Source organism: Dreissena polymorpha, chromosome 4 (genome assembly GCF_020536995.1).
Source record: "Dreissena polymorpha isolate Duluth1 chromosome 4, UMN_Dpol_1.0, whole genome shotgun sequence".
Classification (NCBI taxonomy): domain Eukaryota; kingdom Metazoa; phylum Mollusca; class Bivalvia; order Myida; family Dreissenidae; genus Dreissena; species Dreissena polymorpha.
The window spans coordinates 38142565-38160287 of NC_068358.1; the positions used below are offsets into that span (position 1 = coordinate 38142565).

General features: G+C 35.9%; 1 protein-coding gene across 1 annotated transcript in view; it reads right to left on the minus strand.

Moving 5' to 3' along the window:
* LOC127880014 (uncharacterized) overlaps positions 1–17723 on the minus strand; it is an 84952-nt gene that overhangs the window by 48913 nt on the left and 18316 nt on the right. Inside the window, exons 2-3 of the mRNA XM_052427216.1 lie at positions 3594–3779; positions 2849–3149 (exon numbers count right to left, since the gene is read on the minus strand). Of these exons, the coding sequence (XP_052283176.1) occupies positions 2849–3149; positions 3594–3776 (484 nt within the window). The 5' untranslated portion in view covers positions 3777–3779. The remainder of the gene's footprint in view (positions 1–2848; positions 3150–3593; positions 3780–17723) is intronic.

A 17723-nucleotide genomic window follows, 5' to 3' on the forward strand; every position in this document is an offset into this window, starting at 1 on the left:
TAACTCTGTTTTTAACAGATGGTGTACAATGCCATTTGGCATGCATCATCCTCTTATGCATATATATATACTCACACGAAGTTTCAATGAAATCTGCCAAAGCACTTCCAAGATATGGCTCCGGACACAAAAGTGCCGGACGGACGGATGGACGGACGGACGGACGGTCGGACGGACAGACAACGCCAAAACAATATCCCTCCGCCTTTGGGAGGCCAGTGGTCGGCAGGTTTTTATCGCTATAATAACCTTTTGTAAGAAGCAGTAGTGACCGATTTTGAATAACAGAAAAATGAAGGTTGAGTTACATCATTGTGCTTATGTGGAGCCTCCATCAAAATATGCTGTACATCTGATCTCCAATCAATGAAAACCACAATATCATTCCTGTGTACACATTTATATTGAACCAATGTCTAGTCAATGCAAATGTATACAAAATTTGCCACATCAGGCTATCCCACCTAATTACAAAATCATTGACATATTTGTTTTCCACTTGGTACATGAGTGAAGTTTACATGTTGTTTGTTACTAATTGTGTAAATGAGTGTTAGCCAATAAAACCCTATTTAATGTTGTGTGCGATTGTTGTGAATTGAAGGATAAGTAATAGTTTATAGTCGACCCCCTCTCACAGAAAACCTTTTATCTGCACCTGATGATGCAGGAAAAAAAATAATTCCACAAATGAATGCATAAAATCTGCCGCTTTCATACCTCAAGCTATTAGCACTTGTCATTTAATGTTTACTTTATGATACATGTACTTTGTTAGGCATGTCAGAGGGTTCACATATATAAAGATAAGAAATGAAAGTGGCATGCACATTTGATGGCTTTTTTATGAACAAGTCAGTAGCTAAAACAAAATTATTGTTATTCCGATAAAAGGTTTGTTGAGGCAATAAAGCAACATTAAACATTCTCAGATGCTGTTATTCATTAATTTCTTTCTATTAAAACTTCATAAGATGATCACATTTATGTTGTAGTAAATTCTACAGCAAGATATGGTTACATACATCATCTTAAAACAAAATGAAACAAGAGGACCAGAATGATGGCACTAATGCCCTCACTTTGTATCAAGATCGGAGTATTTCAGCTTTAATGAAGAATTGTTGAAGCAGATTTTTTAATCCATTTTGCTATTGAAGTTTATACAAGATGGCTATCAGCAACATGTGGTGCTTGCGGTCAAGAATGCCATTATATAAACATGGCTGTTAGTATGGTCTTAAATACATATATGGTACAAAACAAACCCCATGGACAATCATTTTAAATATGACAAAGTAACAGTCTGCACAGGCTAAATGATGACAACATAAGAGCCTACACTCTAAATTGTGACCTTGACTGTCATATTGGTAACATTGTTTTGGCATTATATTGTAAAATGTGTTTTGAATGACCAAGTAACTGTCTGAAAAAGTTTCATTATGTCCATATTTGGTGATTGACCTCTAGGTGTTACCTTGACATTTGAACACAAGAAACCGTTGGAGACGGGTGATGCTCCCCAAAGTGTTTTTTTGTCACAATATTGCACTATATATTCAGATAAAAGGAAACGTCTTGAGGGCACAGTAGTTGGGGGGAACAATATTTTTTTAATAGAAAATTTCAAAGGGCCATAACTCTGTGAAAAATCATCCGACCAGAACCCGCTGATAATATGCACATCTCGTCTTGGTAGTGAAGCTTCCCATAAAGTTTCATTGAATTCCGGTCATTAGTTGCTGAGAAATAGCCCGGACAAGAATTGCACTATATGTACAGTTAATGGAAAATTTCAAAAGGCCATAACTCTGTGTTAAATCATCCAAAAAGAACCGGCTGATAATATGCACATCTCCTTTTGGTAGTGAAGCTTCCCATAAAGTTTCATTGAATTCCGGCCATTCATTGCTGAGAAATAGCCCGGACCAAATTTGTGCACGGATGGACAGACGAAGCGGCGAATATATGCTCCTCCCAAAAAGTTTTGGGGGACCATAAAAAGACACAGGATTTTCCAAAGACAAGCCATCCCCACATGCTGAACACATGTGAAAGGGAAATTATAAATTTTAAAGTTACACTCTCAACAAGAGTATCATGCCTTGTTTTGACATAAAACGTCTTACTGTGACTTTGACCTTGAACCAGAGACAAAGTCAGGGCATTCTTGGACCTATTATGAGTATACTCATCATGGCATGGGAGGTCCAGGGGAATACCTGTCTTTGCATGATAAACATCTGGTACTTTGTATGAGGTGAACATTTAGGGTGAAACATGAGGCATTAAAAGTCTACAGAAAGTGTTATGTACCCAAACAGATCCTTTGACCTAAGAGTACAATTGAACTTTGAGCTAGTGACAAGGGTTTTACACATAACACACTGTCTCTTTATGACAAACATACATGTTTTATTTTAATTGTTTATGATCAAGTCAAAATCCCCCCAAACTGTATTTAAATTCTTAAATTTTACCTATGACCTATAATTATGATAGAATGACTAATTGACCGTCTGGATAAGCTTTTCCGGTAAGACGGATGCATGAACTCACAGTGACCAAATATGTAAAACAAAATAAGCATGTGATGCTTTGAGCATGGCCAGTTTTGACCCAAGTTCAATTAGTTGGAAAAATCTTTGTGCAGGACCTGATATATTTAACATTTGCTTAAGTGACTTTTAGGTTGGATTGTCATTATTATTTGAAATAATTAATTATAAAACATGTTCTTTTAATGCTTTACATGGTTCAACCATGCTTTTACATGATAAGTCACATAGTTCATGTGCATGATCTTTTCAATTCTTACCCAAGCAATAAACACTACAAAACTCACCTCCGCCATGTTTCACGAGGCCAACCGACGCCTTCAGCAGACATCCAAGACTGTTTATGAAGCCCATGCATGTGATGAGGTACGCCCGCTGCGAATCCCACATGAAAGTTCCCTCCTCCTCTTGACCCAGATAATCCACTAGGTGGCGCTTCCGGGGCATTTTTGGCGGACAGACTCGCTGACTGAATAAGCTGACTGGTTCTGGGTCGCTGGAGACATTTACCCCTTGATTGCGGGTACTCTCGGGCTGGTTGCTGTCCACCCTCGGTGGGGGTTCTGGTTTTACGATGCTGTCTGTATCCTAAAGAAATTAAAATTTTAAGATCTATTTCTCCAGTAGACCTTATAAGAAACTCAACATTCAAAGCAAAAATCTGGGTCAGGAATTATTGCAGCCTTATGGAAATGTAAAAACTGTTTGTTTCTAATCTCAAAAATGTATTTAAAAAAATACAATCATTTAAAAAAAAGGATCCACAAGGATGTTCAGTAGATGCTGTCAGTATCATTTGACAAATGCTTTCAAAGCTTATAAGCATGACATTTATATAGAATCTAATCAAACATGATAAAGCTTAGAAATATTAAACACATTTAAAACTTAGAATTATTCAATAAGCCTGATTCTGGGAAAACTAATGCATGTGCATAAAGTGCCAACCCAGATTAGCCTGCGCAGTCTGCACATGCATAAAGCCCAGTTTTTTGTAGAATTAGTCTCCAATGAGAAATCCAATCCACAAACCCTCTCAACTCCCTCAAACTCCTGATCTGGTCCAGGGTCAACATTTCCATTGGTTGTTGCATCCCCTTCCTGTTCTTGTTGCCTAGCAACGTCGCTCTCCAGTTCAGCCTCCGATGAAACTCCATATTGTGCTTGTTCAGCTGACCTGGGTTTCTCACTCATCCCATCCACTTTCACTTTCATTATCTGTCAACAATGAGAAATAAATGAAATATTTGTGGGTTTCAGTTTGTTAGAATGGTGCAATAAAGTAAGACTATGTTGTTGTCTGGATATAAAAACATGTCCATATTTCAGTTTCTATGTATTTTTACAGGCACAATGGAAACATAAATCACCAATAAATCATAGTGTGCCATTTAACACAGGTAGTTATTTGTTTAAAAGCAACTGTACATAAAGAATACTTTATCAGTAATTCTAGCACAACATGAGACTTGTTATCTATAGACAAGGAAGAAAATCCCACATGTGTCATTCTGCAATTATTATGTTGGAGCCTGAATATGTTTTGAAAATAGTTCTTAGGAAACCTGTGGGAAATTAAACAGTGAAATATACCCATTTACAAGTAATCAATATTGTTACAAACATGCAATTTCATAACAGAAGCAAAATATTGCCATACAATCTCTAGTTATACTTTTTATGAATGAAGGTCACACTATATTGAATTGTTATGGTTCGATGACGTCATTGCTTTTTGCAGGTGATTGGACTAAGTAGAAAGATAGGTTGAGTATGGAAAAATAAAGTTCTAATGCATAATTGGGTAAGATTCAAAATAGTATATTTTCTCTCCTAGTTTATATTAACACTCAATATTTAATTCCTACGCTTCTATACTCCTTACCCTTCGATATGCGATAGCAAACTATGAGAGACAAATAACGATAGCAAACTATGAGAAACAAATAACGATAGCAAACTATGAGAGACAAATAAAAATAGCAAAGTATGAGAGACAAATAATGATAGCAAACTATGATAGACAAATAACGATAGCAAACTATGATAGACAAATAACGATAGCAAACTATGATAGACAAATAACGATAGCAAACTATGATAGACAAATAATTTCATCAATCTCACAAACCAGTTATCAAATAAAATATTTCAGAATACATTTGCCCACATTTATTCAATTTTTTAAAATATCTTCACAAAAATTAAAATCCCTTCAAATCCCTTCAATTTCCAAAAATATAAGTGTTAATTTTTTAATAATTTTAAGTGTCTTCTTATTTAAAAAAAAATGGACCCTATACTTATTTTGTTTTCCAGGTTGGGGTTTTGATCATTTTTGCTTTAAACTTTAAATTAACTAAAATTACATAAAGAAAGAATGTAAAATAGAGATATGAAAGATTTCTGCATGTCATTGAATATTCTTATTAAATTTGGATTCGTTAAAAAAATGGTTGGGGGATGGCCTTAGATGGTTCAGACAAAATTGTTGGTAGAACAAAGGCAAGAATATTGATGATATGACCTAACTGGCAAGGACAATAAGCAACCTGGATTCTTAGTTCAATCTGCATTTTATGGAAATCCAACAGATTTCTGTGAAACCAGCAAATATGTTTTTCATTAGCAAACACATATATCAATATCTTTTGCCTGAATTGTCACATAATAAGATCTCTAAGTTACATTTATTATTGATTTAAATGACAGTGACTGTCAGAATAATTGGGCCTTGTATTTAAAAATTGTTACATTGATGGAAATATGTCTACTGGCACAGTATTCTCTTTTAACATTGGCAAAGAGGAAATTCCCCAAACACTCATTAATTTTATCAATTAATTTGCTGTGTTTTATATGCATTGAAGAAGTCTCTTACACTGAGGCTTTAAACAACAAAAACAAAATCATTATTCCAAAATAGAAACATTTTCCTGTGGGATTTATTGTTTTATCTTCTATGATGAACAAACCAGAATGTAGTTTACCTGTGAAAAAAACACACAACATATTTCCAACTGATTTTAACGTTTTTACAAGCATAAGCCAATTCTAAATTAAGATTAAACAAGAGGGCCATGATGGCCCTGTATCGCTCCACTGTTTTTTTATGTGAAAAAAAACGTGCAATGCGCATGGGTTGAAATGTACTCAAGCATGTGACTTTCTCTTTCTATCCCTCGTCCCACTGGGCGCTTAAAGTTGGAAGGGTGAGCATTTTTATATATAAACAAGATGTGTTTGTGAAACACAATGTCCCTCTATATGATGTTTGACCTTGTAGGATGACCTTGACCTTGACCCTTCACCACTCGAAATGTGCAGCTCCTTGAGATACACACGCATTTCTAATATAAAATTGCTAGCTTCAATATTGCAGAAGTGACATTACATGCGCAATTTTGACTCATATATTTGACCTTGAAGGATGACCTTGACCTTTCACCACTCAAAATGTGCAGCTCCATGAGATACACATGCATGCCAAATATCAAGTTGCTATCTTCAATATCGCAAAAGTATTTATAAAATAAGCGATTTGGGCCACATATATTTGACCTCTGACCTTGAAGAATGACCTTGACCTTGACCTTTCACCACTCAAAATGTGCAGCTCCATGAGATACACATGCATGCCAAATATCAAGTTGCTATCTTCAATATCGCAAAAGTATTCATAAAATAAGCGATTTGGGCCACATATATTTGACCTCTGACCTTGAAGGATGACCTTGACCTTGACCTTTCACCACTCAAAATGTGCAGCTCCATGAGATACACATGCATGCCAAATATCAAGTTGCTATCTTCAATATCGCAAAACTATTCATAAAATAAGCGATTTGGGCCATATATATTTGACCTCTGACCTTGAAGGATGACCTTGACCTTTCACCACTCAAAATGTGCAGCTTCATGAGATACACATGCATGCCAAATATCAAGTTGCTATCTTCAATATTGCAAAAGTATTCATAAAATGAGCGATTTTTGCCACATATATTTGACCTCTGTCCTGGAGGATGACCTTGACCTTGACCTTTCACCACTCAAAAAGTGCCGCTCATGAGCTACACATGCATGCCAAATATGAAGTTGCTATCTTCAATATAGCAAAAGTTATCTCAAAATGTTAAAGTTGGCGCAAACAGACAGACAGACAGACAGACAGACCAACCAACCAACCAACAGACAGGGCAAAAACAATATGTCCCCCACTACTATAGTGGGGGACATAAAAAGTTACTACTGTGTTAACTAAACAGACTAAAAAGCCTGGGAATTGTTGCACGGGTCCTTTGCTTATAACGTAGGTACATTTATCTCTCCAAAAGATATTGTCCTTCTTTCTATTTCACATATTTTTAGATGCTGAAGATCAAATCTACGAAATTGATTTGAAACAGATTCACAAGACCCATATGAATCAAAATGCCTTACCCCTTTACCAAACAACACATTTTAGACATTCCCAATTTGAAAGAGGTTGCAGACGACAATTAAATTTTAATGGAATCTGAAGGAAATGATCAGGTAGGGAAGAAATAATTGTGATAAAAGGAGAAATTGCTAATCTTGAGCAATTTCTCCTTTTATAACAATTATTTATAAAGTTGTCAGCTACAAACCTGTAAAATCCTGTTAGTGTTTGGTAAAGGGTTAATAATCTCTGGTTCCTTCTTAAGAGCCTTTCACACATCTATAACAAATACAATAGTAGCATCTTTCTTTGTAAAGAATCATCTCAAAATATAACAAGGGCTCTTTGTAAAACATGCATGCCCCCCATATGGGCTGTCAGTTGTAGTGGCAGCCATTGTGTGAATACGTTATTTGGCTCTGTGACCTTGACCTTTGACCAAGTGACCGAAAAATCAATAGGGGTCATCTGCGAGTCATGATCAATGTACCTATGAAGTTTCATGATCCTAGGCGTATTAGCTTTCTTGAGTTATCATCCGGAAACCATTTTACTGTGTAAAGTCACCGTGACCTTGACCTTTGACCTAGTAACCTGAACGTCAATAGGGGTCATCTGCGAGTCATGATCAATGTACCTATTTAGTTTCATGATCCTAGGTGTAAGCCTTCTTGAGTTATCATCCGGAAACCATTTTTCTAAGTTGAGTCACCGTGACCTTGACCTTTGACCTAGTGACCTGAAAATCAATAGGGGTCATCTGCGAGTCATGATCAATGTACCTATGAAGTTTCATGATCCTAGCCTAGGCATAAGTGTTCTTGAGTTAACATCCGGAAACCATTTTACAATTTGGGTCACCGTGACCTTGACCTTTGACCTAGTGACCTGAAAATCAATAGGGGTCATCTGCGAGTCATGATCAATGTACCTATGAAGTTTCATGATCAAGCATTCTTGAGTTATCATCCGGAAACCATTTTACTCTTTCAGGTCACCGTGACCTTTGACCTTGTGACCTGAAAATCAATAGGGGGGTCATCTGCGAGTCATGAACATATTTGGTAGAGGACTATTAGATATCACTACATACCAAATTAAGTAGCCCTAGGCTCTATAATTATGAACAAGAAGATTTTTAAAGTTTGCACAAAATAGGCCTTATTTAAGCATATGTTCATTTTTGTGACCCCCGGGGCAGGGTCAAATTTGTCCCCAGGGGCATAATTTGAACAAACTAAGTAGAGACCTATTAGATGTCACTACATACCGAATTTGGTAGAAATAGGCCCAATAGTTATGGACAAGAAGATTTTTAACGTTTGCAAAAAATGGGCCCGAAATAAGCATATGTTCAATTTTGTGACCCCTGGGGAACGGTCAAATTTGATCCAAGGGGCTTAATTTGAACAAACTTGGTAGAGGACTACCAAATTTGGTAGCCCTATGCCATACGGTTATGGACAAGAAGATTTTGAAAGTTTGCACAAAACAGGCCTTATATAAGCAAATTTTCAATTGTTTGACCCCCCGGGGGCAGGGTCAAATTTGACCCAAGGGGCATAATTTGAAGAAACTTGGTCAAGGACTATAAAATGTCACTACATACCAAATTTGGTAGCCCTAGGCCCTATGGTTATGGACAAGAAGATTTCTAAAGTTTTCACAAAATAGGCCTGATATAAGCAAATTTTCAATGTTTTGACCCCCCGGGGCAGGGTCAAATTTGACCCCAGGGGCATAATTTGAAGAAACTTGGTAGAGGACTATAAGATGCCACTACATACTAAATTTGGTAGCCCTAGGCCCAATGGTTATGGACAAGAAGATTTTTAAAGTTTTCACAAAACAGGCCTTTTATAAGCAAATTTTCAATTTTTTTACCACCCGGGGCAGGGTCAAATTTGACCCCAGGGGCATAATTTGAAGAAACTTGGTAGAGGACTATAAGATGTCACTACATACTAAATTTGGTAGCCCTAGGCCAAATGGTTATGGACAAGAAGATTTTTAAAGTTTTCACAAAATAGGCCTTATATAAGCAAATTTTCAATTTTTTGACCCCCGAGGCAGGGTCAAATTTAACCCCAGGAGCATAATTTGAACAAATTTGGAAGAGGTTCACCCCAAGAACATTCCTGAGAAATTTCATCAGAATTGGACCAGTAGTTTAGGAGAAGAAGATGTTTAAAGAAAAAGTTAACGCACGAACACATGCATGCACGCACGCACGCACGATGGACACAGGACCATGACATAAGCCCTCTGGCCAGTGGAGCTAAAAATCAGAAAATGCTTTGACTCAGTCTCTATAAATATTTGGAACACAAACAAAATGTGTTAGTATCTAGAAAACTTACTGAACCCTGTCACTTAAAAATATAATGCAAGCAGTTGCAGCAAAATAGCTTGGAATTGTGCAAAAATTACAGACACTTAATTCAGTCAAATTGAAAATAATGTACTAAACATCATATATTATGACAATCACGTAAGGACATGATAATCACAAAGGGGCGCAAGTGGCCATTAGGCTGTATTTTCTGGTATTTTTTTAATAATATTAGGAATTTGCATAAATATGTTACACATATTATATTTACTGTAACGCTTATCTGCAATTTACTGAACAACCTTTAATTCTCTAAGTCAGAGCGGCAAATATGATCATGTTAATAATGACCTTGCATAATGTGCAATAATATACTGATATAATCTTATGGATCTTTTGTTATTTATCCAATCAGATTGGCAAACATTAGGGCCCAGCATGACAAACATTCTAAAGGATTGAGCTCAACTCAGAAGATGAGTATTGAGAATGTCAGTCAGCTCACAAACATTCCAAGTCTCAGCGATAAGAATTTCAGCATATTATTTCTCAAAGTCAGTAGTGAATCTGATTCAAAACTCATAAAAACACAAGTGAACAACAAAATGAGCATGTTGGTCAAATTTTAACTCATCTAAAAAATGCGAAAACTTTAAACTTTAAAAGTATGCATGTGATAATTGGCCATAGATTGTAGCTGCATCCAATTTCAGAGATCTAAGGGTGCAATCTGGGATTACATAAATATATACATCATTTGTATTACAGAGAAGTCTGAAAACCTTGACATAAATATCCTTTAAACTGCACCATGTTCACCTTTAAGATTAATTATAATTACATATCCAGATTACCTTACGGTTGAACGCTTTGTTAGAAACAATTATTAAATTTCCCTTTATCACCAACATTGAAAGTTATCTATTTCTATATGCACCACACCAAATGCAGTTTCAAAGATAACATTTTAAATTCAAGATTTATTGAGTTTTCTGACGAAGAGAAATCCATCTTAATTTAGTCAGTGAAAATAGTCCTCTGGGCAACACAGTAAATATCTGCTTTTTCGAACTCTGCTAGCAATTCTGGAAGACATTAATAAAAAAGCTAGAAATGTTGCATGTTTCACCAGTAAAGCCTCGTGCTTTTATCCTATATATCATAGTTTAAGCTTTAGAAAGGTGACTGATATTTAAAAAGTGCTAATGATGATGCTTGGACAAAAATAATCATATGTGTCTTGTTCTGTGAAAATTGGGCGAAATGCATGTGCGTAAAGTGTTGTCCCAGATAAGCCTGTGCAGTCCGCACAGGCTAATCAGGGACAACACTTTCCGCTTTAATGGTATTTTTGTTTAAAGGAAGTCCATTTTTACCAAAAACCTAGTTTAAGCGGAAAGTGTCATCCCTGATTAGCCTGGGACGACACTTTACGCACATGCATTATGCCTGAGTTTTATCAGAACGAGACACATTTCATAATTCATGTAGTAGCATTTATCGTCATGCAGGACTCACAAAGAAAATGGTTGAGAAATATTAATTACATATAATAAGCAATGTCCAAAGCACATGTCCACTTGTGTTATATTGATGTAGATGTTTTGTTGATGTTGTTTAAACTTTTAGGTTTGTGATGACATACATTATGTTAATTCTTGTAAATGTATTAATTGATATCAGACTATAGGTAACAGCTAACATACTTTACTTGTCCTTCAATGGGTTCTCAGTGTTTTTACTAGAAAATTATATTTTGGACTGACCAGTAGATTCTAATTAACAAAATTGTGTACTGAAATCAAATATGCATTAATAAAATTGATACTCATTATTTCTATTTTGCTACTCGATCATTACATACATATGCTGTCTGAGGACAGTAAAGCTATCTCCGGGATTAGTTTATTACATACATATGCTGTCTGAGGACAGTAAAGCTATCTTCAGGATTAGTTTATTACATACATATGCTGTCTGAGGACAGTAAAGCTATATCCGGGATTAGTTTATTACATACATATGCTGTCTGAGGACTGTAAAGCTATCTCCGCGATTAGTTTATTACATACATATGCTGTCTGAGGACTGTAAAGCTATCTCCGCGATTAGTTTATTACATACATATGCTGTCTGAGGACAGTAAAGCTATCTCCGAATTAGTTTATTACATACATATGCTGTTTGAGGACTGTAAAGCTATCTCCGGGATTAGTTTATTACATACATATGCTGTTTGAGGACAGTAAAGCTATCTCCGGGATTAGTTTATTACATACATATGCTGTCTGAGGACAGTAAAGCTATCTCCGGGATTAGTTTATTACATACATATGCTGTTTGAGGACAGTAAAACTATCTCCGGGATTAGTTTATTACATACATATGCTGTCTGAGGACTGTAAAGCTATCTCCGGGATTAGTTTATCACATACATATGCTGTCTGAGGACTGTAAAGCTATCTCCGCGATTAGTTTATTACATACATATGCTGTCTGAGGACAGTAAAGCTATCTCCGAATAAGTTTATTACATACATATGCTGTCTGAGGACAGTAAAGCTATCTCCGGGATTAGTTTATTACATACATATGCTGTCTGAGGACAGTAAAGCTATCTCCGGGATTAGTTTATTCATATGATTAATGCCCTGAGAAAACAGAGCTAAATGCATGTGCGTGAAGCGTCATCCCAGATTAGCCTGTCTATTCTGAAGAGGTAAATCAGAGACGACACTTTCCACTTTTTATGAATTTTGCATTTACAGAAAATTCAGTTTTGTCAGAAAGTGTTGTCCCTGACTGGCCTGTACGGACTTCACATGTGTATATTTGAGGACACTTTACACAGATGCATCAAGCTTTGTTTTCCTAGAGCAAAACTCATATGTTGTAGTAGCCATCTTGGGCTGTCAAGTACTTGTTATTGTCAGAGTTGGCAAGAAAACTTGTTTCACGTTTGGTAAAACAGCTTAATTAACAATAAAAAGTAATTTTAAATTATTCATGAAAATTCTTGAAAGGAAAAGCATGCCAACAATGATAGAAGTAAAAAAGAGTTACAGTATTTGTTGTTTGTGCAAGCCGAAACAAAACAGTAAAATCAATTGCAATTGTCCAGGACAGAAAAGATGTTGCTTTATTATATTTTCTTTTTATCCTGGCAAAACACTGGGTGTCATCACTGCATCAGACAAAAATGTGTTATTTGCCAGACGTGTTATTTGCTAATTTCAATGTCTGCCACACATTGCCTGCCCGTCTCCTAGATTATCAAGAAAACAACAGTAGGACAATAATGGACTTGTCTGAGAAGTTATTTCTGGCTGCTGTGCAAAATGTTGGTCAAGATTGGATGAACAACATTAAGGCAATAACAGGCATCCCCAAAGATGATCAAATAAACAAACATTGGTGTGAAAACATACAACAAATCATAAACAAACACCAAATAAAAATCCAGTCCAATCTTTGTCCATAGTGGTACATTGTCATTAATGAGCTTTTTATCACACTAGAGGCCACACTTTAATCTTGCTATATCTAGGCAAGATTTGAATCTCTATCACTGTGCATGCACCCACAAAGTATGGAACAAAGTGAAATTTAGAAAAAAAGTTACTGTTTTTTAATGCCACATGTATAACTAAATCTAGATAAAACTTGGTAAGAATTTTTATGTAAAGATGGACTTTGGGTCATTTGTGTCCTTAAACAAGGTCAGCAGGTCAAATATATATATATTTTTATCTTGTTACTAATACAAAACCCTAACATATGACTCAATTTTAATATGGTTGCATATGTGTCAAGTGGGATCAAAAGATAGAACACCAGGTCAAGTCTTTAACAACTTCAACTCAGATGAGCGCTTTATGGCCATCACAGCCCTCTTGTTTTGTAAAATTAGTTTATAAACTGTTTTTGATTACTCAAATATGTATTTTTATGAACTTGTGAAGGGTTCACATGCAAAAAAACATTATTTGGAGAACAAACACACACTAGTAATTGAAATATAAATGATTTCCACTCTAACTCAAAATGTCAATTTGTGTAAAACTTCTGCTACAAATAATCGCAAAAACACATGCTATTTGACCAGCACAAGCTGGATTTCTGATGAATTCAATGCGAGACAATCGTTTTATCCCGCTATATCAGGTTGCAGACAGACTTAAGGATCTAAAAAAAAAGGCAAAGGTTCTGACCATCTGTAAAAAGGCAGCAAAACAGCATTCCAAATATGGTTGCTGTCTTTTCATAACATAGGTGATACATGAAATAAAACTTGTAGAAATTACATATTGTGTTTGGCAATTATTTAAAAATCAGATGTACAAGCACTGATAGGAAAAAAAAAATTGTGCTTGTCGATTTTTTCAACATCATGAATGAGCTAAAGATTATCATATAAGACATTCATAAGAACAATATCTCATAAAGCCATAAAGATGAATAATAATTAACAGGTAAAGTGAGTTTTTGTGTGATAAAATATTACTTAAACCCAAAACTGATCCATCAAGCTGCTTTTATGTCTTTCATATTTATAGAGCAAGATCTTTCCACAACAAAGTCTTTTCTATGACTGAAGAAACAAGAAGACCATGATGGCCCTTAAGTGCTTACCTGACAATTGTTGAAGAAAAATTGTTCAAGAAAACAATTTTTTTTGTAAAGGCTCATTTGAATGATTGGTTAAACAAGATGTGTTTGTGAAACACAATGTCCCCCTATATGACGTTTAGCCTTGAAGGATGACCTTGACCTTGACCCTTCACCACTCAAAATGTGCAGCTCCATGAGATACACATGCATGTCAAATATAAAATTGCTAGCTTCAATATTGCAGAAGTTACATTACATGAGCAATTTTGACCCATATATATGACCTAGAAGGATGATCTTGACCTTTCACCACTCAAAATGTGCAGTCTATGAGATACACATGCATGCCAAATATCAAGTTTCTATCTTCAATATTGCAAAAGTATTCATAAAATAAGCGATTTGGGCCACATATATTTGACCTTTGACCTTGAAGGATGACCTTGACCTTGACCTTTCACCACTCAAAATGTGCAGCTCCATAAGTTACACATGCATGCCAAATATCAAGTTGTTATCTTCAATATTGCAAAAGTATTAATAAAATAAGCGATTTGGGCCACATATATTTGACCTCTGACATTGAAGGATGACCTTGACCTTAACCTTTCACCACTCAAAATGTGCAGCTCCATGAGATACATGCATGCCAAATATCAAGTTGCTATCTTCAATATTGCAAAAGTATTCATAAAATGAGCGATTTTGGCCACATTTATTTGACCTCTGACCTTGAAGGATGACCTTGACCTTGACCTTTCACCACTCAAAATGTGCAGGTCCATGAGATACACATGCATGCCAAATATCAAGTTGCTCTATTCAATATAGCAAAAGTAATTGCAAAATGTTAAAGTTGGCGCAAACCAACCAACCAACCAACAGACCAACCAACCAAAAGACCAACCAACAGACAGGGCAAAAACAATATGTCCCCCACTACTATAGTGGGGGACATAAAAACAAAATGAAAAATGTGTTGATTTGTATGGCTGTTAAAAGAATGCAAATTGATAATTTTATGACAGCATAAGAAAAGAACTGATAGAACATGACTATTTGTAAGACTTACAAGCTACAATGTAATCAAAAATTGCTTGTCCTGACTTTTTTTTGAACAACAATGCTCAATGATGATGCAGTGCCAAAATTTAATAACATGAAACAAGATTCACAGAAGCTGCTCTTGGTGCGAGATGGGAGTTGAGCTGTTATTGTAAAGGAATGAGAAGAAATACAGACGGCACTGGAGGAAAATGACTGTGACTACTTTGAGATGATACTGAAAAACATTTCAAATGCCATATACTTGTTTCCAACAGATGCAGATTTCATTCCTGAAGAAAAATAAATAATTTTGTACACAAATCAGCAAAAACCGAAGCTACAGAAACTGAAGAGTTCACCAATGAAAACCATTGACTTTGGTCACTTCTCATCAGAGATTACTTCCTACTTCCGTCGCAAAATACAATATGGGCCATTGCCGACACTCTTTGTCATGCAGCTTGAGCTATCGCAAACTTCCGAAAACATTTTGTGGTTCAACTTCCGCCAACGCACCATCATGGTTATCACGAACTACTGCCGAAACACAAGATGAACATTCTCAGGGCCCCTGAGGAAACATGATTCTGGGACCAGGCATACCATATTGTCCATGATATCATCAAGTTGACTTTCAAGAAGAGACAAGGCCAGTCATAACCTGGTTATTCCAGCATATTCTACTTTACTTCGAATTGGAAGGTACACTTATTTTAAAGCTAAATCAATCCTTTCTTTTGTGTGTTGACATAAACTTGCTACATATAAGAACATGGAGCGTCAGACTCTGCTTTAAAGGGGCCTTTTGACTTTTTGGAAAATTGACAAAATTAAAACAAGAGGGCCAAGATGGCCCTAGTTTGCTCACCTGAGAGAAGTCGGTTCATTCAATATTTGTAAAAAATATGACCTTGTGATCAAGTGTTTGAGCCAGATGAGTCAGATACGATTATTACTTTGATTTGCATCAAGAAAATCATTCTCTTAAAATACTAAAGTATTAGGTGAACAAGCTGTGTTTGTGAAACACTATGTCCCCCATATATTTGACCTTTGACCTTAGAGGATGACCTTGACCTTTCATCACTCAAAATGTGCAGCTCCATGAGATACACATGCATGCCAAATATCAATTTGCTATCTTCAATATTGCAAAAGTGATGGCCAATGTTAAAGTTTGACGCAAACCAACAAACCAGCCAACAGACAGGGCAAAAACAATAATCCCCAGTATAGACTGAGGGACATAAAAATACAGCTTCTAAAGCTTCTGAGTACATTTAAGACAGTTATAGTTGATAGACAAATCGACAGATGGAAAAAAAGTAAAAGGCATCAATCTCATATTGTCTCTATTCTACATTCTGCCTTTTGACAGGCTTATTAAATGTAACACACCAAGAGTACAAATCTTATGTAATCACAAAAAATCATTTTCAAACTCATCTGAGATATAAATAAAACCAATGTTTTCACCAACTTTCATGATGATTGGGCAAAAATTGTGACTTCTACTATACAAATGTAAGGAAAAGGTTCCTCCCCCCCCCCCCCCCCCCACCGGCAGGCCATGTTTTTTAACAAACCAGAACTATTTTTGAACTCAACTCTCGTATCAAGAAAATAAATGTTCTGACCAAATTTCATGAAAATTGAGCCTAAAATGTGACTTCTAGAGTGTTCACATGTTTTCTCTATATACAAATAGAGAAAACTGCCCCACCCACTGGCGGCCATGTTTTTTCACCGATCTGGACCATTTTCGAACTTGTCTGAGATATCAATAAAACCAATGTTTTGACCAAGTTTCATGATGATTGGGCAAAAAATGTGACTTCTTGACTGTTAACAAGCCTTCTTTACTATATGAATATAAGGAAAACTGCCCCGTCCCCCTGGCAGCCATGTTTTTCAACGGACCAGAACCATTTTCGAACTTAACTCACTTATCTAGGAAACAATTTTTTCTACCAAATTTTATGATGATATGAACATAAATGTGACTTCTAGAGTGTTCATATGTTTTCACTATATACATATGAAGAAAACTGCCCCGCCCCCTTGTGGCTATGTTTTTTCACCGATCTGGACCATTTTCAAACTTGTCCGAGATATCAATAAAACGAATGTTTTTACCAAGTTTCATGATGATTGGGCAAAAATTGTGACTTCTAGAGTGTTCACAAGGTTTCTCAATAGCCAAATAAGGAAAACTGCCCCGCCCACTGGCGGCCATGTTTTTCAACAGACCAGAACCAGTCCTAAGCAATCAGGTGAGATAAAAAGTTGTTTCAGATTCGCAAATTTTCGTTGTAGTTATAATATTTGCGAGGAAACAGTAATACTTAACATTTACCATGCTCTAAAATAGCCATTATTTGCATCTTTTGACGATTTAAAAACCTGAAAATTATAAAGCGTTGCAACGCGAAACGATTGAATAATTTGGAGAGTTCTGTTGTTGTTGTTATATTTTGTGAAACTTAGAGGATTGCTTATATAAAGTAAAAAATACATCAATCATTGTATAAGCACGGATGGCCGAGTGGTGTAGCTGGTAGACTTTTACTCCAGGACTCCAGGGGTCAGTGGTTCGAGCCCTGTTGAGGGTTTATACTTTATTTTCCTTTTTTTAAATTTCATTCTTGACAAACTTCAATACATGCCAAAATCTGTGAAAAGGCCCCTTTAAAGGAGCATAAAAATGCCAACCTCTAAATGGATCCCTAATGAGTATTTTGGAGAACAG